We start from the raw sequence: 25,218 nt of genomic DNA on the forward strand, positions 1-25,218 counted from the left end.
TTCAATCGAACGTTCGGTAATAGAACACAGTTTAATGGAAGTTTAATTGATTCCCGATTGTTTCGAACGAATTCGAGCTCTCAATTTTTTTGTAATCGAACACAATCGAAAGTTCGGAACTCGAATTTTTTAAATCGAACTTTAAATCAATCCCATCTTGTCCCATCTTGGTAATGATGTCAATCCAAGTTGACTGCAGTGCATGACAGAATTCATAGCAGGGAAGCCACACACTCACTGGGGCACACACTCCAATATTACAGTATTGTATGCCAGAAAAGTAAGGCACCATCTGTCTTTGTACAGATGTAGGCTAACAGTTAACGAATGTCAATCACCCACTCCTTTGTTATTGCTTATCATTGTAAATATACAGCGGTTTATTCGCAAGGAAACTTTAAAATAACAATCTAAGAATAAAGTTTGATATGTTATTGACAATATTTAATTTAAAATATATTGGTTACTTGCTTGAATTAGCCTATGGTAATAGTTGCTTTTTGTGACTCGCCGTTGAGTGGGAGCATAAAATGGCGGCGTGATTGGCCTTCTTTAAGGGTTTTATCAGACCTTTCTATCTCGGACTATTCTGTATAAGTTGTTTGCATATTATTTAAATGCATTGAATTTAAGTTGCTTAAATCAATGTAAATAATCCGTCGCGTGTCCGGTGCCTGTGTACTCTCGATCACACTGTGTAAATTATATGTTTTCCTTGGAATATTTTAGGCACTATTCAACTTATAAAATAGCTCCCTTATTATTCGCTGAGTAATCAACGAGCTGGACACATCTCATCATTTACAACAAATAGGTAAATTTTCTTCGGTTGCGTCTGCTTTTCATTTATTTTCTTGTGTCATTTTTAGTTGTTGCTGTTATGTTTTTTTATTATGTGTTCTTTTAATTACATTTTGAATGTATTTTTTATTCCAATTTTTAAATTTGAAATCCTTTTCTAAACTTGCGAACGAGAGGAAAAAATGGCATGACATTTTCCAATTCTCAATATATAAGCTTAAGATTTCCGCATACAAGGAGTTCCTCTGACCAGAAGCTTAAGACCAGCGGTCTGAGTTCGTCGAGATTTCTCGGAAAAATGAAGTTTGGGTGCCCTAGCTCAAAATTAAACTGGTAATAGGTATGGTTGACCATGGTATCCTGTGAAAGTTTGAAGCAATTTGGATAAATATTTTTGGCAATAGGAGCCGAAAAGTAATTTTTCGTCTCCCGCACCCGGATTTGATACAATTTCGTGTTTGTTAGAAAAAGACTAAAAACCGGTTCGCAACGCGTGATAAAACAACTGCGGCTTATATAAACCTAAAGAATGGATAATAAGGAACTCCCAGGCTGAAAGATAAGCTGTTCTGTCAGCACCTTATTATTTTACGCGATTTTATTTTATTTTATGTTTTTAGATGAATTTGAAAAGCCTTGAAATAATAGTGTAATATCGCCGATGAGATGTGGATTTGGCAAAAATGTTTGCATTCATCGAAAAGAGCATCATTTCTACTTTTGATATGTGAAATAAAATTTAGGGGCAAATAAAATCCGACTTTTTTACAAGCCTAAATATGACCCCCACTTGACCCTAATTATAAACAAATGCCGACACTCACTTTTTAATGCCTCGCTACCAAAAACTTATAAATAACAATTAAAACTCCCAAAAAAAAGGATGCAACATAATTCTTGAAAATACTGGTATTTGATCAAATATTCTTGTCTCTCTGATGTTTATATGCTTTTCAAAATTATATTTTCAAAACATTTTAAAGTACAATCCGCATGCATGATAATTATTATCGGCACTAAAAACTTCCGGGTCTTTATTCTTCCGCTTCATGAGCATCTCCAAACTTTTTCCCACGAAAGTTATTCTTAAATCGTCCTATATTTATTTCTATCCATCCTTCGTTCTATAAGCATTATAATATTTTCTTTAGTTCCCTACTTTCGTGGACTAGAAACGCGTACCATCTTCTGCTGTCGTGTGGATATGCAAATTCGAGGAGTTAATTTATTCAACAAGCGTTCATACAAAGAAATCAAGAAAAAATAACAGTTGAAGCTTTTCTACTATTGTTTATGATATAACCAACCAATTTCCATTTCCCAGGTAAATTGAGTTATAAAAAGAAAGTAAGAAAAAGTAACAGTTGATGCTTTTTACTATTGTTTTCAATACTACCAAAAAAATTCCATTCTTGTCAGGGAGCATATGTCCAAAAAAGCTTCCTAGGTAAATTTTGAGGTTACTTTTCTGTTTTCATTTTTTCGCGCGTTATCTTAGGGCCTAATCGCACTAGGAGGACAAAATTTGTCTGGCCGGGATAAACAGCCGTCAAAATTTTGTCCTGGCCAATCGATTGGCTTGTTAACCAGTAAAAAAATCGCTTTCACTATTCACTTTACCGGCATACTACAAGCAAGACAACGCAGGATTCTATCATTGCGCGTAAGGTGCAGTAAACGCTTATTGCAAGCAGGTAATTACTCTCTATAAGCGCTTCTTTACTTTGACAAAGTCTCAGGCAGGAGATCATAGGACCAGAGGACTGAGGAGGGGGGAAGGTGTGGCTTGCTCAACCATAGGTACCATTTGAAAAAAGAATAATATTTGAAAAGCCTTCAATAAAGGGGGGGGGGGGGGGCGTTTATCCGGTGTATTATAGCCACCATCTTGGATTTGAGCAAAAATGAAAAACGAGGGGAGTGGGAGGGGAAGAGGAGAGAGAGCCTTCAAGCCGCATCCTGACCAATCGATTTCAACGTTTCCGGGCTCGTTCAGTGACGGTGAATTCGATGACATCAAGCGTGCTGTCGAGCGCAGAGCGAACGCCGCTGAGCCAGAACCCGCAGTCAGCAACGAGGAAGAGCCTACCACAAAGCTATTCAGCTGTCCAGTGCGTGAAAGGCTATACACGCTTGGCTTGGTTAGACCGGCACACACTATACGGCAAATGCGAGTTTGCTAAAGAAGGGGAATGCATATCTTTGCCCTGGGGGGGACTCTCTAAAAATGTAGACGGGGGTAATCGTCATATCTTTTAGAGTATAAAATTTCTACCAACTGCCATCTTTTTGGGGTGTTGGAGGATTTTTCAGATTTTTCCATCTCTTAGGGTGTAAAATTCGACCAACTGCTATTCCTAAGTGGGTGTTAAACGTTTTTTTCCCATTCTGTTATCTCTTAGGGTATAAAATTCGATTAATTGCTATTCCTAAGGGGGTGTTTCCTTCGACCTCACCCAATTTTCCATCTCATAGAGGAAATTATTTCTGTTGACCACGCCTAAAGTGCCATCCCTAACGGGTTACAATCAATTTTGCCGGCGATCACCCCCGTCTGTTTTTATCGGAGTCCCCCTTCCCGGCAAGCTTGGCTACCACCAAAAAGTAGTCGGGGGCATATCAATATTTGGGTGACCTTCAAACCCGCTCGGTCAATCACTTGGAGGCCTGGGTCTAAGGACTTTATAGGATTAGTAAGGAAAAGATTTGACCAAGCGAGCAAGTTTTGGTAAATAATTTTTGCCGCGAGTCGCAAATTGACAGGAATGAGTATTTTTCACCATGTTTTCTGGAGATCAGGGAGCGCGAAAACTTTAGCTCTTCTAAATATGGGCATCTATGCCCATATAAGGCAATACATACGAAGGACACTATCCGTGGGGAATATGTTTGATATGGAGGAGGGGGGGGGCGTACCATTAATTGGGAATGAAGTGATAGAATCAACAAGCTGCATCTCTCTAAACAGGGGAACGCCGATAAAATCAATGAGTTCCTATTACCGGGCCATGTACAGGTGTATTTTTCCCGAAAATAGCACAGGGTGCGGAGGCAGTAGAGGCTGCGGAGGAGGCAGCCGCCTACTTCCGTACGAGAGCTGCCATCCTAGATGAATGCCAACTAAATCACCCAATAGAAGCGAACGGCATCGACTTGTGCCACTTGTACTCCAGGTCCAGGCTCAACTTTCTTTCAGTGGCCACCCTTCCCACTATCTGCAAAGAGCTGGAGCTTCAAATGTCCGGAGCAATCCGACGCAAAGCTTCTTTTGTAGCCACGCTCGTGGATGTTATTCAAAGATGTAGTTGCGCAAAATAAATCCACGATTTCTTGGGTCCCGATTATATTTTTTTTCATGGTTACATGAAATAGATTTCTGAGTCGGTAATCCTGTGTTCTGTTGTGAAAACCAGAGTAAGTTTTTACACTTCAATACTCTCTTTTACTAAAAAGGAGAACAGCTTACGGTGAGAGGCCTCAATATCGCAAATGTCTCAGCGTTCTTGCATAATTTGTATTTTTATTTGATCAAATTTGTAGTTGAACAAAGGCTTTGAAAATAAGCGAATTTTGACAATTTGATCAAGCTTTTTGTTTAATTACAATTTAAAACTGTACAAAATTCTGCCAGTATCGCTTGTTAATTAAATAAAAACATGCAAAACTCTCATTTTCTTCTTTTGGACGTTTTTCTTTTTAATAAGTAATTATCAGAAAAGTCTTATTGCAGTCATGGTGAGGTATTTTATGATTGTCGCTTTGTTTGTCACGCTTTAATTACGTATGCATGGCAGCAAACAAAATAGTATCACGCGAGCCTAAAAATCGCAATTTAATGCAATAAATGCTATGAAATTATTACCATTAAATTTTAGTATTGCCGACAGTATATTTCTTTTGATTTGAGCGCTCTTTCTTTTTTTTCTGGAGATTTGAAGGCGTTGTTTGAATGCGGAAAACCCGATACAGTAGTCGGCATTTGTTTATAATTAGGGTCAAGTGGGGGTCATATTTCGGCTTGTAAAAAAGTCGGATTTTATTTGCCCCTAAATTTTATTTCACATATCAAAAGTAGAAATGATGTTCTTTTCGATGAATGCAATCATTTTTGCCAAATCTACATCTCATCGGCGATATTACACGATCATTTCAAGGCTTTTCAAAGTCATCTAAAAACATAAAATAAAATAAAATCTCGTAAAATAATAAGGTGCTGACAGAACAGCTTATCTTTTAGCCTGGGAAATCCTTATTATCTATTCTTTAGGTTTATATAAGCTGCAAATGTTTTATCACGCGTTGCGAACCGGTTTTTAGTCTTTTTCTAACAACCACGAAATTGTCTCAAATCCGGGTGCGGGAGACGAAAAATTACTTTTCGGCTTCTATCGCCAAAAATATTTATCCAAATTGCTTCAAACTTTCACAGTATACTGAGGTCAACCATACCTATTACCAGTTTAGTTTTGAGCTAGGGCGCCCAAACATCATTTTTCCGAGAAATCTCGACGAACTCAGACCGCTGGTCTTAATTCCAAATTTTAAAGAAATTTAGAAAATACGAAATTTAGATAATAGCGAGCAAAGCTGGGTTAATTTCTGATCAGAGCCCGACTTCTCCCTAAAAAAGGAGAATTAATACTTTGAACATGTGAAAATTGCACTTTAAGCCTCATATCTCGAAGACGAATCCATTAGAAAAAATTTTTTTTTGATATGTTGGTTTACATAACATAAGGAACCTCTATGCAAAAATTCAAGCTCACCGAAGTTAACCAGACCTTATTTTGGAAAAACTTGCCATTTTTTTTGCTCTGTCGTTATAATCCAATCAGAGCGCACAAGCCATGAAGCGAAGAATCCAGTTTTTCTCTCGTTGAAATATTACTAAGATGGAAAGCTTTAAAGCAAGGTTCGTCAAGTCTGAACTATCGTCAAAACGAAGCTTTGCAATTATCAGTAGGGAACTTAAAATGTTTTGTACAGAATTGTACATGTTAAAATGCTGTGTTATTTTCGTATATAAGCATATACGAAAAGCAGATCTTGAAGGCTGGCTTTCACATGGTGCTTGCGCGCCACAAAAGAGAAATTCAGCGACAGATAAATTTGTTTGTTTTTGAAGCCAAAAAAGCAACTGAGGAGATCAAATTAACTATTTTTGAATTTGTCCCCCGATCCCACATCGCGATTATGTTGTTTCTACAGCTTTTCGCAAATCGTTCCATTTGGCATTAACTTCATCAGAATAGACCTTATAGAAATCGTACTGATTACCGCGGTGTTCATTGTCTAGTTCCATCAGTCCAATATATCACTAGATTTCAAGGTTTATAAATATATCATATGCTGCGGTAGCGTGGGTGAAAGGAGTTCAACGTCGCTCAGAAGACGATGTACAGTCGATTCTCGTCAACCGGCTTTGCGACTACGCGAACCGTACCCTGGTTCCAGATCCTCGAACGTCTCTCTATTTAGTGGCCAGCGAGCTTGAGGCGTTGGTGTTGATATGTTTGTAGCCTAACAAGGGGAGGCCTGGCTGCATGTTTATTAAATCTGTAATAAGTCAGTTAATTACCTCGAGCCTTCGGCAATAAGCTTATACATCGCTCGGCCTGCGGCCTCGGGACTGGAACCAAGGTAATATTACCGCGTCTGGACTGGAACCAAGGTAATATTACCGCGTCTTAGCCTGGAGTTATGCGGTGGCTAATATATGCAGTTAGGCGCTTCAGTGGTTTTTACCCATGCTTACATGCGGGCGGGCTTGTCGCGTAGTCGCAAAAGCCGGTTGACGACAGACAACCTTTTGTCATTGGACTCTATAGCTCCTATACACTCCTACTCCCTTGCTACTCAAATAAGGTAAGCGAACAATTGAAAAAAATAAAGTATATTAAACGAAAGTAGATCAGCTACTAACTTGCCATAACTAGTTGAATGCATTTACGAAAAACTACCGAAGAAAATATATAGGCATGAAAATACAAGTGGATGAGTATATTTGTTGTTTGTTCTCGGTGCAAAAAATGTAGACATTTGTAGAAAATGTTCCCATCTCTTTAAAACCAATCCATGCATTTTGCATCAGCACTAAACAAAATATTGTGTTTTCTAGTAAGCCGTGAAAAGTGATAGCACTTAGATCTTATGGTCTTCTTGCCATCACTTGTAAAATACTACTATGTTGACGCATTCAGCCTTAATTCTCTATATAGCTGGAATAATATTATGAAAATTGAACAAACATGGGAGACATTTTAACTACTTTTTTAGAAATAATCAGTGGTTTTTCTTTACGCTCCTTAAAGTAATTCAAGAAATTAATGTCATGCTGAATTATTTACCGTGGCTTGGTGTTTTGATGAGGAAAGGCTCGAGTACTCTTAAAGTAGTAGTCTGTGTTTTTACCAATAGATTTTAATCTCTCTGGCAGTCTACTACGACTGCTGCGGTAGCGAAATGTTTCATTATATCAATTCGTCACCAGTCAACCAGAAGTGTCGTTTAAAGACTCAAATGATCTTTCCATTTATCGCATCACGTTATAAGAAGTAGTATCAATCAGTTTGCATCTCTGATTGGCTCTTGCATATCCTGCGGCATTGCATTGATGGCGAAACGTTGGCTAGACGCTGGCCTAGCAATGCTGGCGCAGTTTGGCTGGTGCTGGCGAAATTTTGATTGAGTTCAAACTCTTGGTCAGCACTTCGCCAGCATCGCCTTTGTCTCGTTGTCAACCTAGTAAATCACAGCTTTGCTGGCACGGTCTCCACACGAACCCAACAATGCTGAGCGCATTTGCATCGCCTAAATGAAATAGCTCGCGTCCAAATAATGCTGTCATTTCAAGGAGAAAAAAAATGTTATCACATCTATAATGAAAACGTCGCAATTTTTTTGGTTGAGAAACCGATATATTACTGAAATGTATCATGCAGAACACAACCCATCGTACTAGTTTCTAATCATCAGATTAGGATAGTGGAAAGGGTCGTCGACCGGCTCTCGTAGAATGCGTCTTGACGGGCGAATAGGCGAATATATAACGAAATATTGCGAATAATATATCATTTTAAAGCTGAATAAATGTAGAATACTATCATGTATTTACATTTAGTGATTTGTTTATACGGTATGAAGCGCGCCCCGAAAACTGACAAAACAAGTGGTGTTTACAAATCGAGTTATAGTACCACAGGTTTACCACGTGAAACCGGCTCAAACGCAGAATATCAATCAGCACATAACAAACACCAAAATCGTGTCTGCGAATTTTGATTGGTTGTTTTGTTCGAAAGGAAATGGTTTTTAAAGTAGTAAGACGTTCTGCTACCCGATCTTCGTTACATAACAGTTTATAATTTGGCAAAAGAAAGGACTCTCGAAAATCGCAGACACGATATTAATCTCAAGTTATCGACTAAAACAATGTTTCAAACATGAACTCTTTACGATAAATTGTGTTGTGCCAGCTTCTTAAAGCACGCAGATTGGAGCAAAACTCATAGCAGAGATATTCGCCGCTAAAGCTAAGTAAGCATAAGAGGATTAAGAGGCAATCTGTCACTACCCTCTTCACCATTAACACAAGCGCCGACAAGCTCCCCGCTGGTGGGATACGGCTCCCTATTTTTCACGGGGAGCTCGTAATATGAGCACTGAGAACTCTTCGTGCCTGCGTTGTAGCTCATCACAAATCGCAACCAGTAAGAAGCTATGGCAAAGACATAAAATGCGTCAAAGAGAGTGAGCAAAAAAGAAAGCGTGAAACCTCGATTTAATAAGTAAAGGCAAGCCACTAAGGCTAAGGCCACTAAACAAACGTGGTGCTGCAACTCCCCAAGTTATCGAAAATGCTCTTGCTTCTTTGGATCCACGAGATAAATGATATCACCCTGGCTTCCAGAGGCTGAATATCCGCTTTTCCCGTATGCTAGGGGCGCTTCGCTCGAAAAACTCTCGGAGCCTCTGGTTTTCAGGGTAAAATGATATTCGCTTCATTTAAAAATCTTTCAATACGTGAACGATCCATTTTTGTCCAGATATGATGGTTGATAGCCACGGATTTCGGTTAGATTTCGCTTTAGGTTTTACCACGTTTAAGTTCGGAAAAGTCGATGGAGTCACAGTATAATAATAAATGCTTATAGGAATTATAGTTTGAGAAGTACGCGAGAGTGGCGCCGAAATTATAATAACGCTGTGTTGTGTCACCCCAGATTTGAAAACTCCCGGATAACGAGCACCAAATTGGTTGTGGGAAAGGATTAAAGGATTTGTGACACCTTTCGTGTTATGTCTATATTCGACGGAAAACGAACTTTTCTTGTAACTCGCGATTCTTTTGAGATAAAAAGAAAATTCTTTTTGGAAATTGTAGTTTTTTTGTTACCAAATCAATTCGAATTTTTTTTAAAAAATGGGTCAGAGAGTGCTTCTGACCCTTTCCACTATCCTTAAATTCATTGTCCTCTTGTCACTTGTTGAATGGCGACCCTACAACGATACCGTAGACCCAAATGGCTTTATTTCGGCTGAATTTTTTTTATTATGCCATTCGATGGCAATAGGCACACTCTAGCTAGATGTTAGCAAAATAATACAACCAAAATCTTAAAAACTCCGCCAGATATTCAAGAAAAACCGAATTCGAACGAGTGTAGCGTTATTCTCGAAGGCGTCAATAATCCCATAATCCTGTTTACTTAGCTCCCGCGATCAACATCCGGGGAACTTAGTTTTACGGCTTTTCCCTCTAATTAGCATACAAGCGCGTCAGTACGCTTATCGACGTTTTATCAGAGATTTATCCGTATTTATATCAACTTTATAAGCGTTTACTCTAAATTTTGCTTAGTTGTAAACTACGCCATGATTAAGTAAGAATCCTTGGCTTCCTTCGAAGAGGGATAAGCGACGAAAAAAGCCCAAAACATAGAGTTGTCTCCGTTCGCGGTCTTTTAAGTTTTCCGCGCTTTTCTTTTCTTTGGTGCAAGCTCGCTTCGGTCTAGGCATCTTCCTTCACTTGCACGACTAGCGCAATGACATTTGAGCGCCTAAGAGTTTTCCCGCTGCGTGTAGAGCGTGCAATGCGATTGGTTGCCATACGCGGCTCAATTTGCTCTTCGTCTATCATTACTGTCACGCTGCCTCCAATGTTTACACAACTTGAATCCCCGATATCTCGCAATCAAATTTCACCCCATCTTCCTCTAAATATGTGAATTAAAGGTACACTTCTAACTGCCCGATTCCTGCGCAACTTGGCAAGCGTCTAGTATAGATATTGTTCTGTCACACCGTGCCGCGGATAATCAATAGCTTTTTTTGCTACTGACTTAATTAGCGCGTTGTAGCCAAAGAAGCAAAATTATTCCACGCCTAACTTTGACCCTTGATTATTAATCAACGAGGCTGTGTGACGTTAAATGTAGACACGGTTTGTCAGTTCAGTACATGACGAAAGATATAAAACAGATCCCGGGAGGTTATGCGCTTTTGGTGTGCATAAATAATTCGCATGTTTAAAAATGGTCGATTTCGCACTTCGGACCAGGCAAAAGCACTCAAAATTAAGCGCGTATAAATAATGATTATTTGAGGAGGAAAGTTAAATCATTTAGCTTTAAATTGATATATAGTTTGTTGGCATTTGCTTTAATCCGACGCGAGCGCGAGCGATTTTTCCGGGACGATCGGGGTAATTACCGCTTGGGTCTACGGTATCCTTAAGAGAAAAAATAGACCCAAAATCAACATGAATCCAAGGTGGGTTCCTTTTGGAAAACACAAGTAAAATGGTGAAGTCTTGGGTTGTCTGTGGCCGCGCAGCCTTTTAATGACGTCATTTGGTTGAAATTCCTAGAAACCTCCCCGCTTGGTCATGAGTTCTCGTCGCCTATTGGTGAGTTTTGAGTTTTTCGGTACTGTTTTCTATACTTCATTTACGATTTGCAAACTTACGATTTTCTCCTCAGATCAAATGGTTCGTTCTTCTATTGGTGTTTGGTTTCTTTTATGTTGCAAGCGTGGTCTACTTTAGCTGCCAACATTCTTCTCTAAGTACTAATTACATAACATATGAGGTACCGTAATCCCCTTATAACCTTATAGCCAAAGAAATGAAGCGCGCGCATAGATGATACTACTCTTATTTTGGTTAATAGAAACTATAGCCATAATTATTAACTACGCTACAGCTATGGGAAAACAAAGGCAGCAATCGTCCATCTTTATCGTGTCTCTTCTTCATCATACAGTATGTTCTGCGTATGTAATGTTTGGGACTGTGATGCGTCTATCATACTGTGACAAATGGCCTTTTTCCCGTAGCTATTTGTTAAGAGAACATCGCATCACAAGCAAAAAAACATTAAGCTTTCCTCCAAGCAATACGGTCAGTACTGATCCCTTCTTGCCTTCTCCTTTCTCACTCTTTCTCTCTTGTAGTTACAAATAACTATATAACTCTTCGTACTATATTACAGACTAAGGTTGCCTATCCCTTCTCATAATACTAAATTACTGACTTTTGTTGTAGATGCTGCGTTTATGACTGACAAGTTTTTGGGAAATCACCGGGAGGGTTTCTTACCTGAGCCGACGGTCTGTCACTTCACTGGACTGCGGAAGGTTTCCCAGAGACATGCACAAAAGACGTCGGCTAATATTTCATGTATCCCACATAAGTAAGCCTATTTGCTTGTCTTAAGCTATCCCCAAAATGGCCTACCCGTTATTTCCGAGGCCTTGACTGCAATTCCCTAATCTCGCAAACCCGTACCCCTTAGAGATTATTGTTATATAGTTTGGGCTGATTATGCAAACTTAATCCCACATCACCTTTTATCACCAAAGTTAAGGTGTAGAGGGTTTAAGACACGATTTAGATTTGAAATTTAACATTTTAGGAAGTATATAAATATCAACAAACCATTTTCTGAAAGCAAGTGAAAAATACACACAGTATTCAAATATGGATTCGTTTAGTCCGTTTGCTCGCATCCTGATATCCTAGACTGAATACTGACTGTAACCAATCCAATCTTAGGCCATCCACGAAGGCTTGCCTTGCTGCGAACGCTATGTACGGCGGTCCACAAGAGAACCTAACGAGCCGACGATGTGACGAGAGGCAATACAAGGCCATTTGCGCCTTTTCTGCGGTAAATTGCTCTACTCTGCGCTGCGATTGGTCTATTTGTCGCGGTAACGAGGTTTACCTTGGTGTTATGAGCAATTCCCTTGGGGTCGTCATGTGGCGACTCGTGCGTCCGCTGACGGAGAGCGTGGTGATGGGGTTCATGAAGAAAACGCGTCGCCAGGGTCACGAGTTCTGTTTTATCAAGTGTGGTCTGATTATGCAGGTGGTGGTACACAAGCCGAAGGTCAGGTGAGGGAGGTCATATCAAGTGTGGTCTGATTATCCAGGTGGTGGTACACAAGCCGAAGGTCAGGTGAGGGAGGTCATATCAAGTGTGGTCTGATTATCCAGGTGGTGGTACACAAGCCGAAGGTCAGGTGAGGGAGGTCATATCAAGTGTGGTCTGATTATCCAGGTGGTGGTACACAAGCCGAAGGTCAGGTGAGGGAGGTCATATCAAGTGTGGTCTGATTATGCAGGTGGTGGTACACAAGCCGAAGGTCAGGTGAGGGAGGTCATATCAAGTGTGGTCTGATTGTGCAGGTGGTGGTACACAAGCCGAAGGTCAGGTGAGGAGTCATATCAAGTGTGGTCTGATTACGCAGGTAATGCTAATCAAGCCGAAGGTCAGGTGAGGGAGGTCATATCAAGTGTGGTCTGATTATCCAGGTGGTGGTACACAAGCCGAAGGTCAGGTGAGGAGTCATATCAAGTGTGGTCTGATTACGCAGGTAATGCTAATCAAGCCGAAGGTCAGGTGAGGGAGGTCATATCAAGTGTGGTCTGATTATGCAGGTGGTGGTACACAAGCCGAAGGTCAGGTTAGGGGAGTCGTATCAAGTGTGGTCTGATTATGCAGGTAATGCTAATCAAGCCGAAGGTCAGGTGAGGAGTCATAGCAAGTGTGGTCTGATTATGCAGGTGGTGGTACACAAGCCGAAGGTGTTTTGAGATGACGATGCAATCATGAATGATGGTTTTCTTAGATTGTGATAATGATAGATGCTACTGCTGCTGGTGATAACGGATGATGATGGAGAGGTTGCGGTTGTTATCCTGGTGATGAAGGCAGATGATGATGATGCTTTGATGATGATAATGATTGAAAAAAAACGAAAATAAAAAAAAATAGAAGACAATAACTCCTGCTATCATACAGGATGAGTCGAAAGACAAGGAATCCCGGCGTCCCTATGTCTATGAACATCAACATCGTCCTACTTGATTCCATCGCAAGACCCCATTTCTACCGAGTCATGCGCAAATCGGTATCGGCGCTACGAGATGTCGTATATCGCGAGTCGGTAAATGCGACAGTCCTCGACTTCGAGATGTTCCAAGCCGTAGGTCAACACACGTTTGAGAATTTGCGGCCACTATTCTCGGGTAAGCAGCAGGCAACTTTTGCTTTGATTTCTGTTACGACAATGGGTGTTTTACTTTTGGTATCTAAAATGAATATCACAATAATTCTAAACTGCATAGAAATGAAGAAGAGAGTTGACCGTTGTTGGCCATGAAGAGAGAGGCCACCAAAGGATGTCAATACGCCACCAAAAGATGTCAAAACATGTCTACGCAGAACTACTACATTAAAGTACTACAAGAAATAGCATAACGCTCTAGGTGTCGAAAGTCTGATGCATGTACATGTATTATCTAGGTAGGACAGCAAACCACTCAGCAGACAGCCTTGGTATCCAAGTGCTTTTCTCTCACTTCTTTGAGCGTGGTTATCAGACGTTGTTCCAGGAAGACTTATGCTGGTTTGACGAGTGGGGGACTCATCTCACAAATCTACGAAGTCGTCCCGACATGCCCCGTACATCGGCAGCTTATCGGAAAAGGTTCGTAACAAATCTATAGGTCATCCCGACAATGCCCCGTACATCGGCAGCATATCGAAAAAGGTTCCACGGCAAAAAAAACCGAGTATTCTCAGATATACTCCCGAGGGCAGATTTAAGTAAGATTCGAAATCTTCCTCTGTCTTCCTTGCGTCTTCCCCCTAGGGGTAAATATTCCCGTGTCTTCCCTAAGTATTCTCCGAATATACTCAAGACTATTAATTACAACAAGTAATGCCCTAATATACACCGTGTGAAGACACACGCAAGATGCGAGTATGCATCTAATTTACACCACATGGAAGACAAGGTGCATACTAAGTGTCTACCTCATGTCTTTCCCAAATAATCCACGGGTGTAAACTCGTGTATTCTACAAGTCTTCCCCGGTGGTAAGACATGAGGTCATCGCTGCGTCTACTCGAATATTCTACAGTGTAAGATCTGGAATATTCCACATGTCTTACGCGCATATTCGCATGTCTTCATAACCCCCCTTTGGTAACCCCCCTTCTGTTCGTATTCGCATGTCTTTCCCAAATAATCCACGGGTGTAAACTCGTGTATTCTAGAAGTCTTCCCCGGTGGTAAGACATGAGGTCGGCTCTGCGTCTACTCGAATATTCTACAGTGTAAGATCTGGGATATTCCCCATGTCTTACGCGCATATTCGCATGTCTTGATACCCCCTTTGGTACAGCGGTTCTTGACAAAATTATTTTCTCGAAGTAACGATACATTCTGCCCCTTACTATCGTTATATCGATGTCCCATTGATACTGTTTCTTTTGATGGCGGGGTTGCGTTATCCGGCTTGCTTCTGCCTTTAGGTTGCTTCCTCTCGGGCGGGTAGCCAGGAATCGTTTAGGGTAGGGGGAATGGGTGCTAATTCATACAAATCATGCGAAATTCTTATAGGAAGAGGGGGGGTGCGCATCCAAACGTGCCGCCACTAACTGAGCCTGCCCCCCCCCAGGTCTTTATTGTTCGTTTATTTCATCTTAGTATGAACTAAATCAATTTATAATCTTAGTGTCATTAGACTAAATATGATATTTTTGTTGCTGTTTTTCCCAGATGGAGGGCGTTTCAGGAGTTAGTGAACACGTATAATATCGACAACTACGGACTCACACACTTCTCGTGTGAAGTCTTAAATCAATACGGCTACACAAACCCGTACGACAGACCGGGAAAGATCTGCTTGAACGGAAGATTCATCAGCAGTTACTTCCTCCAGTACATCAAGTCAATACTCTCTAGGATACGCTCAAATAAGAAAGCGCTACCTCTTCTAAGCTACTTGCATCTAAACACTGGACACAATGACTGGGGAACGAGAATACGTAACGTGGATTCGGCGCTCGCGAGATTCATATCGACCATGTCTCGGGATGATGGTACTCTGAGTATCATAATGTCCGATCATGGACACACGCGAACGCCGTATGCGCGGACCTCAGAGGGCATGCGCGAACTGTATAACCCATTCCTTTTTATGATCGTCCCACATGGAGTAGCAGCTGCGCTTGGAAAATCTGTTGTTGCAGCGCTTGTACAGAACCAACGGCGGCTCTTCACAACGCTTGACCTTCATCACATGTTGAAATCAATTCACGGAAATTCCAAGCCCCATAAACCTGCAGGTCTATTAGCATTGTTGCCAAGCAACAGGACATGTGCTGATCTTCCCATAATGCCTCTCGCGCAGTGTAGATGCGAGGTCGCTATAGAGAGTTTCGAGGATGGCTCGCCTAAGCATGTGTGGCTGGCGGAGTTTGCGCTTGGATGGCTTAACAATCTGATCCACAAACAGTATGTTAGTGGTAAGTACCTGGATTCGTTTACAGGGGGAAGAAACTTGTTTTACGGGTTCCAATTTGGCGTAAATAAAGTCGAGTCATCCTTAGCGTGACTCGACTTTCAATAACAATGATTGAATATGCGCGAACGTACTCTATAGCATCAACGAAGATTCAATAACGCAATTGGCCATTCATTCGAATGGAATGATCATTCTTATGCTGCAATCAAAAATTCATTTACACGTTTGGACAATCAGTAGCGTTTATTGACAAACAGTCTAGAAAATTCATTTGTGCTTTTAACATAAACAAAGACAATCAACAGGCCTTTTCAGACAATCCCCCCTCCCCCGATATTTTCAAAAATAATAAAAAAAAATGACCAGTAGGGGTGTGGCTGTGCCCCTCCAGATTTTTTCTTGGCGTTTCTGTATCGTGCCCCCCCCCCCCCCCTCCAATAATTCGAGACCTGCTACAGCTTTGCTGGTACTTGTTGCTTCTATGTAGATTATACAATACAGACATTTTCTGTGCGAAGGATCGTAGAGACTAAGCACAGAAAGAGGGGAACGCAGTAAGTGTTAGAGAATACAAATCAGGTTTAGTACCCTCCCGTCCCCACCCCTGTGTGTAGCAATGATTGCGCCTTGAATAAATACCTGCGTAGTAAGTACCCATGGTGCCTTGCAAGCCGTTTCACAATATTTCTACTGATTTATCCCCAGAAAAAAAGCCAGGACCAAGCTCTTTCGGAATGTTGGGATATGGAAGATGCTCTCACCTGATTGGCCAATCCTTCACCAACGTCAGAGAACGCCATTCAGGAAACTACGTATACGCGTCAATCGACATTCACGTGTCCACCGAGCATGCGCGTAATGGTATCTTCCAAGTGGCCCTTAAACGGACAACAAACGGAGAAAGCCTGGAACTAGTTTCGTGGAATCGCCATTCGCTGTACAACCCTTTTAAAACTTGCAAAGATCGGCAAGTAGATGTGCAGCTCTGTATTTGTAATACGAAAAAGCTAAACAATACCAATAGCGCCAGGGCCCTGAATACGTTGATCCCTAAGACTGTATTTGGAGTGGCGCCAGTCTTAGAAACGCTGTACTCAAACTGTTTGTTTCTTGTCAGAAGGGATCACTGTGGAATTTCTACCGCGTATGAACTAGCGAATTCCTGTCATGGCAGAAGTTTCATGGTTGATGTGAGTGGTTCGTCACTTGATGACGTCATAGTGTCCAGGGGCTTGCCTTTTGTGAGCACTGTTCAGTATAGAACTGTGTCATTCTTGTTTTCGGTTATAAGGAAGGTATATGATGGACGCTCGTTTCAGCCGAGAATTGTAGTGACAGTGCTATGACCTGATGACGGAATAAATTTATTTTGCCAAAAAAGGACTTTCTTTTAGGTTTTTAGCTGAATCCCTAAATGATTCTCCATTCCTTATTTTCCTCACATTTCTATTCATATTTCTTTCTTTACACCTTCCCCTTTGTATGCATTAAATCCTCCCCTTTCTTTCGCCTTGTTTCCCTCTTTGACTTAGCCAAATGGTGAGCAAGCCTTTCTCGCTCCGTCACTCCTCGTTACTGATTACAACAGTACAAAAAAGATGCAAATTTCCCAAAGGCGGTCATTTCGTGACATCTCTAATCCCTTTCCTCGCGCGTAACCCTCGTATGACCTGTTGCGTTACTTGTTTGGGTGACATATTAGGTGACCTTTTCAACCTCCTTCCTCATGTGACCCTTGTATGACCGATGATCAGCGAAAAAACATCTCAGATCCTGCCATAATTCCACTGTGTTGTGTTCATCCATCTATCTATCAGATAGGTTAGTCATTTTAATTACAAACATGATTATCATTTCAGATTATCTCTTGTAATTCCTCGTCTGATGTGCAGAGTTGTTTAGAGTGCTAATGGCTTTGAGATGGAACAAAAACATTTTCGCATTATAAACAATTCCGTGTACAGTTTTTGAAGATACGCTTTGAAGCCTTTGACTCTTACAGATATTTTAGTCGACAAGAGAAAGAGGCAGTCAATAAGTGTATGCCGTCGAGTAACGAACAGGCTAGAGGGGGAGGGGGGATGCCAAATAACTCAGAGTACGTATCAGCACGGGCGATCAGCAATTCCCGCATACCCTGACTTTTTAGGTCAATTCCCTTGGTCTTTATATCTCTCGAAGTGAACTCTAACCCTTTCGAAGGCTAAAAGGCGTTCATTTAAAAAGGCTTTTATTTATTGACGGCATAAACAAATGATCAAAAAACGCTTACGGTTGCAACATCATAGAGGGTAACCAGTCACAATTCATAACCACCACTAGAAACTATTTATTAGTGGTATGCGTGTCCATAGCCGTTTTTTAAATATTGGGGGGGGGGGGCAGTGCCCCCTGTGCCCCACCCCCTGCTACGGTCCTGGTGTTATGGGAACTTGGCACATTACGTATACATTACCACCACAAAACTAACTATCGTCGGTAGTATAAGTGTTATAAAAACTATTTAAAGGTCTTTTAAGAATGGCATCGTGGGCGTCAATCGCGGTCCTGCTGTCAATCTCAGTCTTCCTGGCTCCTACCTCCGATGGCAAGTACCAACCAAACTGGGACTCACTCGATACTAGGCCCCTCCCGGACTGGTATGACCGCGCAAAATTCGGCATTATTATGCACTGGGGCGTGTATTCTGTGCCAAGTTTTGGAGTGGCAGCGGAATGGTTTTGGAACTACTGGAAAAGTGGATCACCGCAATATGTGGACTTCATGAAACAGAATTATCCTCCAGGTTTCTCCTACGCTGACTTTGCTCCGATGTTCAAGGCTGAGTTCTTCGATCCGGACATCTGGGCGAGTCTGATTTCTATGTCGGGGGCAAAGTAAGTGAACGCAGTAAAATAAAGACCATATTCCGCAATCACGTTCCGTCTTCTTAGTAGTTGCCGAAGATCGTTATATCTCAATCTGGTAATCAACTTATTATCAAACTTCACGGAGCAAACCTGCAAACGTTAGCAATTAATTTGCGCGCTTCATGTTCTCATCTCCTATTCTCCGGCCCGTGGTTATTATGGTTTGTTCTTTTCCAGGTACTTTGTGATAACCAGTAAGCACCACGAGGGCTGGACAAACTGGAGGTCAAATGTTTCCTGGAACTGGAACTCTGTGGATAACGGCCCACACAGAGATCTGATTGGTTAGAGTTCTAGAAATGTTTTTTGTTTCTTCACATGGACAAAGGTGCAACCAGTTCTAAGCGTTTTTTTTTTTTTTTTTTTTTTTTTTCTCAATTCACCGTTTGGTTACTTTGTCCGAAAAGGACAGAGATACACAATATGTTATTATTTTTGTACACCTGTGGAGAGCAGTATATCTACTAATCAAATCATATAGAATCTCGACCCATCAAACAATTCAGCTTTGCATTAAAAATCTCGGTGTAACCAAAGCCCTAGTAAAGAAGGCCCTTCTTATAAATCATTAATAAATAACTGATAATTTCAGGTGATCTTGCTGATTCGATCCGCGCTAGTGGTGACGTGAAGTTTGGTTTGTATTTCTCTCATTTTGAGTGGTTCAACCCAATCTACTTGACGGACCAAGCAAATAACTACAACACAGACACATATTCGCAGGTACTAGCCTCCAGAGTTCCAGCATTTTTTTTTTCTATTTTCTTCACTCTTTTCTAGACCAAGGTCGTAGCAAGGACAAAACGTCTGGGGGAGGGGGTCAAGTAGGAAACCAATTATGGGGAAAGATTTGGGGTGGAGGATGGATCGAGGAGGAGGTGATCGTTTAAGAAGGTCAAAGAAGAGCAAAGGCGGTCTCAGAGAAAAGAGAGAATCACATTTGCTGCCACCTTGCAATTACTTTTGTCAAGAAATCTCAACCTTTATGACGTACTTCACTACATGGTTACCGTGTTTTCCAGGAAGTATCCCGATCCTTAAACACATGGTAATCGTATTTTCTAGGAAATATCCCAACCACAGCTGCACGATCTGGTTACCAAATACAAACCAGAGTACATCTTCTCGGACGGGGATGTCGGACCGGACACTTACTGGAAAAGTACGGATTTCCTGGCATGGCTCTTTAACCAGAGGTATAATATCGCACACTACATTCTTTCGTGTCAAGTTACGTCTGGTGGTTGATTGTATATTTGTATAGTCTATTTCCATATATGATGCGGAGCTATTTGATTCTATTTGGTTCCAGTCCTGTCAAAGATACTGTTGTCGTAAATGACCGGTGGGGGTCTGGGACTTGGTGTAAGCACGGCAGTGTCTGGACTTGTAGCGACCGCTATAACCCTGGTAAGCGGTCATCATGATAAGGTGCCATTGCTAACTCTGGTTGTTACTATCTGTTTCCTGTCTCCAGCGCGAGTGATTAGTTATATAATCTTGTCTTGGAAACTGTTGGTTTTCCGAGCTCACTGGTGAAATCCTTATTAGGACATAACATACCATATTTGGGAATCCGTTTCAATTATTTTTTTAAACTACAAGGATTTTGCAGGCCGCCATCTTGAAAAATAGGACCATGATAGACCCTAACGTTTAAGTAAAGCACAGGTTTCCCGCGCGCTCGCCCCACTCTCTTTTAAGCTATTAGCTAATGCGTGTTTAACCAATCAGGCAAACTTGTTAACCACAAATGGGAGAATGCTATGACCGTGGACAAGATGTCTTGGGGATTTCGACGGAACTCAGACATCTACTCCTACATGAGCATCGAGGAGATTATCGCGCAGCTAGTCTCTACTGTCAGGTACGCGTGCGCCAGCACAAAAACGCGCGCAGTGCACAGCAGCAAAGGCCAACGAGTTAAGCACAAAATTGTTGGTAAAGTGTTGTTTTGTGAGGTGCGAAACAACACAACTTTTTACCGCCCCACTCCCAATTTCCGATCTTAAACGCTTAGTGGCCCAAATAAAAAATCCAACACATACATAAACAGGGGCCGGTTCCTAAAAGGCAGGCTAGCGGTAACCCTATGGATAAGAATGGTTATCCCGACATCTAATTGGATAAGAAGGGCACACCCCTGGGTTAGCGTTAACCTGCTTTCTTGGAACCCGGCCAAGTGCTGTAGCAGGTCTTGAAATATTTGGGGAGTGGCACGAGCCCGCGCCCTCAACGAGGGTTAACTGTATTTCCAATAAGACCGAGGGTATCCCAGATCGTTAGAGCTGACTGTATGAACAAGAAGACATCTGCTTCATTTATCTGTTCCAGCTGTGGCGGTAATTTGCTGATGAATGTCGGACCTACCGCGGATGGTCGCATTTTACCCGTGTTTCAAGAACGCCTCATCCAAATAGGCCAGTGGCTAGGCGTAAACGGCGAAGCTATCTACGACACAACGCCGTGGAGAGTACAAAACAGTTCTACAGATAACGTCTGGTATGAACCGACTAATTTATGACTCGATGATAAAGGGTAAAGGTGAAGAGTAGGGGAATCGGTAATCAGTATAGCCTAAAGAACCCGTAAGTTTATCCGATTTGCTGTGGGGGAGGGGGTGAGCGCAGCTATAAATATCAAATACGAAAATTCTAAGATTTTTGGCATTGGATTGGGGGCGCGCAGTTTGTGTGTGAGCGAACATGATAACACACTCATCCTAAAGAACGTGTTTACTGTAGCAATTTGTAATAATCGTTGCAAAATCAAAAATACCAAAGTATATCCGAGTATATTTTATTTTTTCCGTGTGGATATTCTTATTTGAAGCTTTCATATTCCTGTTGTGTTCTAGAACATTTGGTATTCCGCAGCTCATAATTATTATATTTTTCTTTTGGTCCTTACACACACAGTTCGTTTTGAGCGTATGGATTATAGTCCATAAAAATAGTTGTTTATACAGTATGTTTAAAGAAAAAACAATGGACGATTCCAGCCATAACGCACGCGTACGCTGCATGTCGGTAGTTGTGGACGCCGCCGAACAAAGTGTTAAAAAGCGCGCGCAGCATTCTGGTAGTTAAGGGACACGGCTTGGTATTTTTGATCAGAAAAGAGCGCGCGCGCTTATAGCTGAAATAGCCCATTATATAGTCTATAGCTTATTCTTTAGATACTTAGTTGATTGTAATGATAGTATTGATATGTTATGGAGCTTTCGTCATTGCCTTTAAAAATGGATTTGTGAATTCGTTCATACTCTTTACTCGTTGCACCAGGGTTATGTCCATGGTTATGGCTCCACGAACATTAGTGAACATTGGATGCAATAAAATAATAAAATTCTTACAAATAAAGTCCTGGTTTGCGTTGAATAAACCGAGCGTGGGGAAAAAATGGAAGAGGATTCCTCGACATTTCCATGACGTCACCATTGTCATTTAAGATTAAGATTGAGGAGGCAGAGGGAAACGTCGTTTTACTTGTTAGAGTTGTTTTTTTTAATTATAACTTTTTAATAACACCTGATTATTAAGGCCCCCGAATGGTCTTTTGCGAGCACCCCGTTTTTTATGCAAGACCGAGCATTTTAAGGCGGAAAAAATTGCGCGAGCATGCGAGCACGGCGGAAAACAATTTGCGCGCGCATGCGAGCACGGCGGAAAAAAAATTTTACGCGCATGCTGAGCACATCGAAATTTCGGGGGACCATTCGGGGCCCTATTATTACAAATCGCGACGGAGGTGTGTTTCAAATTGCGACAGCTGTTTTGATTACAAATCGCGACAACTTTAATACAAATTGCGACAGGTATTACAAATTGCGACAACTTTGTTACAAATTGCGACGGGTATTACAAATTGCGACGTTATTACAAATTGCGACAGTACACGGTGCATCCGAGCATTTCTTATAAAAAAAAAGATCGAGCGATATTGATATAAAGTGAAACCGGGTTTCAATGTATTTCTAATACCTTTAATGCCCTCTATCTAAGAAAGTTTTCATAAGTTGGATTTAAATTGTAGGTACACCGCCAAGCGAGCTGACATCTACGCAACAATCCTCGCTGTACCTGACCCCGGGCATGTGACTTTAAGTGAGCCAATCCCAGCGCAGAACACCGTTGTGACCTTACTTGGTTACAAAGACAACCTACAGTGGTCGCGAGGTCCTGGAAACAAGGGTGTTGTCATAACGATGCCCTTCATCCCGTCGGCAAAGAAGCCCTTGTGGGCGTGGTCCTTCAAGATTACTAATGTGAAATAAACGCTAATGCTTGTGCACTCTAGTCGTCTTTCTTCTATATAACTGTTTTTGCCCTAATTCTAATTGGAAAAGCAAAAAGCGAAAAGCATCGAGGGAGAGAGAGAGAGAGATCAATGGCAGTCGTTTTTCTAAGTGGTCTAAAAAAGCCTGGGGCGAGTGCACGGGAAGCCTTTGATGTTCTAAAATCGCTAGGGCCAGCGCATGTTTCAAAATGACGGCCTCGCAAAATCGTAGTAAACAAATTTCCCATACTCTTATACTCCACGATATTCGTCACGGCTGAGTGATACCACAGTAAATTTCGATCATGAGGTGACGAATATCGTGGTGTATAAGAATACATACCACGGAAAACTTTGAAAAATTTGTTTTCTACGACACGAACAACGAAAACAGTATTTTCAAGAGACCATGATGTAAGAGAACGAATCCCCCGTATTAGGGTAAGTTCCAATGATGACGTCCGTAAAAACTATTTTTAGAACAAGCAGTTATTTTTAGATATGTCTCTGATTGGTTAGCGCTCACGTTTCCTAGCAACATGAGTCTTACGCGCGATCACATCTTGAGCAACGTGAAACGGCAAAGGATGTTTTGAAAATCTTTTTGACCGAATATACCTTCCTTTTTTACGAACACTGTAAAAACGATCTTCCATAGAGTACGCTGGAGCCAATCAACCGTTTCTGGGACATTGAAATGCATAAAGTGCGTGATTTTAGGCTCTGGGATCAACTTCCACAGTAAAAGTTTTCACTGCTGATTCGCAAATTAAACACAACAATCATAAATCTGTGTTTACAAAACACAATTCTCTTCCAATTCACTTTTAATGAAAAAGATACATCCAGAACTTAATAGGCCTTAAAATACCATTATATTCACACCGATATTACAAATAAAAGATTTATAATGAAGTAAATCTTATTCCAGTGACAAGGGTTTCTTGAGTGACATGATTTCTGAACATTTGCGTGAAAAATTGAAGTTCATTCATCTAAAAATGTTATAAATCAAAGAAAAATAAAGGCCTTCTTGTATTAAAATACATAACATAGACTCTGAGAATGCCTAGGTATTCTATCTCACCGAATTGCAAAGAAAAAGAACTTTTTAGGAGTCTGCACGATGCATCTTGAATGAACTCCAAATTCACCGTCTCCCCGACGTCTTCCCGTTCAATTATTTATATAACATTTAGATAACTGAACATTAGATAACTTAACAGATAACAGGACACCACCCCATGAGTAGCATTGTGATCATGAGCCTTGAAGAGCAGCTAAAGGGATAAAAACAGGTAGCGAACGAAGTCAAGAAGTGCAGAGGGAAAAAAATTGGGGATTCGTTCTCTTGTCTCTTGGTATTTTTCAAAATCAAAACAGCGCGCGCTGGTTTGAAATGCCGCGTTTTCTAGCGCGTGAGGATTTGCTCCTTTTATTTTGTCCTACTCCCCCGCGGGTTGCGTGTTGTTGTTTTGCCAACTCGATAGGAATGAAAAGAGACCATGTAAATTAACTTGGAAGAAGAAAACAGGTTAACTTAATTTACCAAGATTGGCAAATAGTCACAGAAAGCTAAATCCCTGAATAGTTTGACTGTTTTGTTTGTCTGAGCGGCGGAGTCAAATTAGAAAAAAAAAAAAAAAACCGACGAGAGATAAAATGGCTGTGATATTGCGTTTGATTCAAATCCCGACACCAGCTTGTATAATAATAATATAATAATATAACATATAATAATAACAACATCATAGAAATACAGTAATATCTCCCTCTTTATTTCCTCACTTTTACAAAAGCTCAGATACTTCAGCTTGCTGGCTTTGAACATCACAAAAATGCATTCCCTCGCTACAAGGATAACTTTTATGAAATGTATTTTTCTTGGATTCCTTCTTAGAAATACTCACAAAAATCAATATTATATCTAATGTCTAACTTACAGATTTCGTTTGACCATTAGGAAGATAATGAATGTTGAGAAACCACGAAGAAGCATCAAGTTAGAGCGAAAACGGTGTTTGAAGCACGAGGTTTTCCGCTCTTGATTTTGAATGAAGTCTCGTTTTGGAAATCTTGCAATCCTCGAAGTACTACATCCCCTTAATAAACCGCAAGTGCCTGTATCCTTGATGCTAGAATGAAATTTTCGATGGTATTTGTGCAAATAGGGTGTTTTTTTCGGTTTCAAGTCACAAAACAGCGGCAAACAACAAGATGTAAATGTCAAAGCGCGGGGGTAGGGTGAGTAGAAATGCTCACGCGCAGGGGTGGGGTGGTGGTTACTAAAAATAGCCGGATTCGGACGCGACATGGCGCGCGGGTAATACCAAAGTGTCCCTCTCTTATCTTTTGCTCTCTTGACATCTGTCAATTTTTTTTGTGATCTTGCTTAATGGTGATATTGCTAAA

General features: G+C 41.1%; 2 protein-coding genes across 3 annotated transcripts; both read left to right on the forward strand.

The window, feature by feature from the left end:
- Nucleotides 1-750: 750 nt before the first annotated feature.
- Nucleotides 751-17,046, forward strand: LOC5519758. 2 transcript variants are annotated; one of them, XM_032364760.2, is made up of 10 exons: nt 751-814; nt 10,670-10,708; nt 10,782-10,889; nt 11,137-11,200; nt 11,345-11,492; nt 11,855-12,196; nt 13,107-13,333; nt 13,611-13,794; nt 14,872-15,620; nt 16,325-17,046. In XM_032364760.2, the coding sequence occupies exons 2-10, from the start codon at nt 10,688-10,690 to the stop codon at nt 16,963-16,965; spliced, it is 2,484 nt and encodes an 827-aa protein (XP_032220651.1). In that variant the 5' UTR covers nt 751-814; nt 10,670-10,687; the 3' UTR covers nt 16,966-17,046. The 2 variants fall into 2 exon arrangements, with proteins under 2 accessions (XP_032220651.1, XP_032220652.1); XM_032364761.2 differs by lacking the exons at nt 751-814; nt 11,137-11,200 and having other exon boundaries at nt 5,583-10,889; nt 16,325-17,045.
- A 259-nt stretch (nt 17,047-17,305) lies between these two features.
- On the forward strand, nt 17,306-22,819 carry LOC116603490 (alpha-L-fucosidase). Its single transcript, XM_032364762.2, has 9 exons — nt 17,306-17,440; nt 18,129-18,495; nt 18,706-18,812; nt 19,121-19,251; nt 19,594-19,724; nt 19,841-19,938; nt 20,263-20,395; nt 20,863-21,030; nt 22,564-22,819. Exons 1-9 carry the CDS (start codon nt 17,359-17,361, stop codon nt 22,802-22,804), a joined length of 1,458 nt encoding a protein of 485 aa, XP_032220653.1. The 5' UTR covers nt 17,306-17,358; the 3' UTR covers nt 22,805-22,819.
- Nucleotides 22,820-25,218: the final 2,399 nt, after the last annotated feature.

The sequence above is a fragment of the Nematostella vectensis genome, chromosome 6, assembly GCF_932526225.1.
Source record: "Nematostella vectensis chromosome 6, jaNemVect1.1, whole genome shotgun sequence".
Taxonomy (NCBI): Eukaryota; Metazoa; Cnidaria; class Anthozoa; order Actiniaria; family Edwardsiidae; genus Nematostella; species Nematostella vectensis.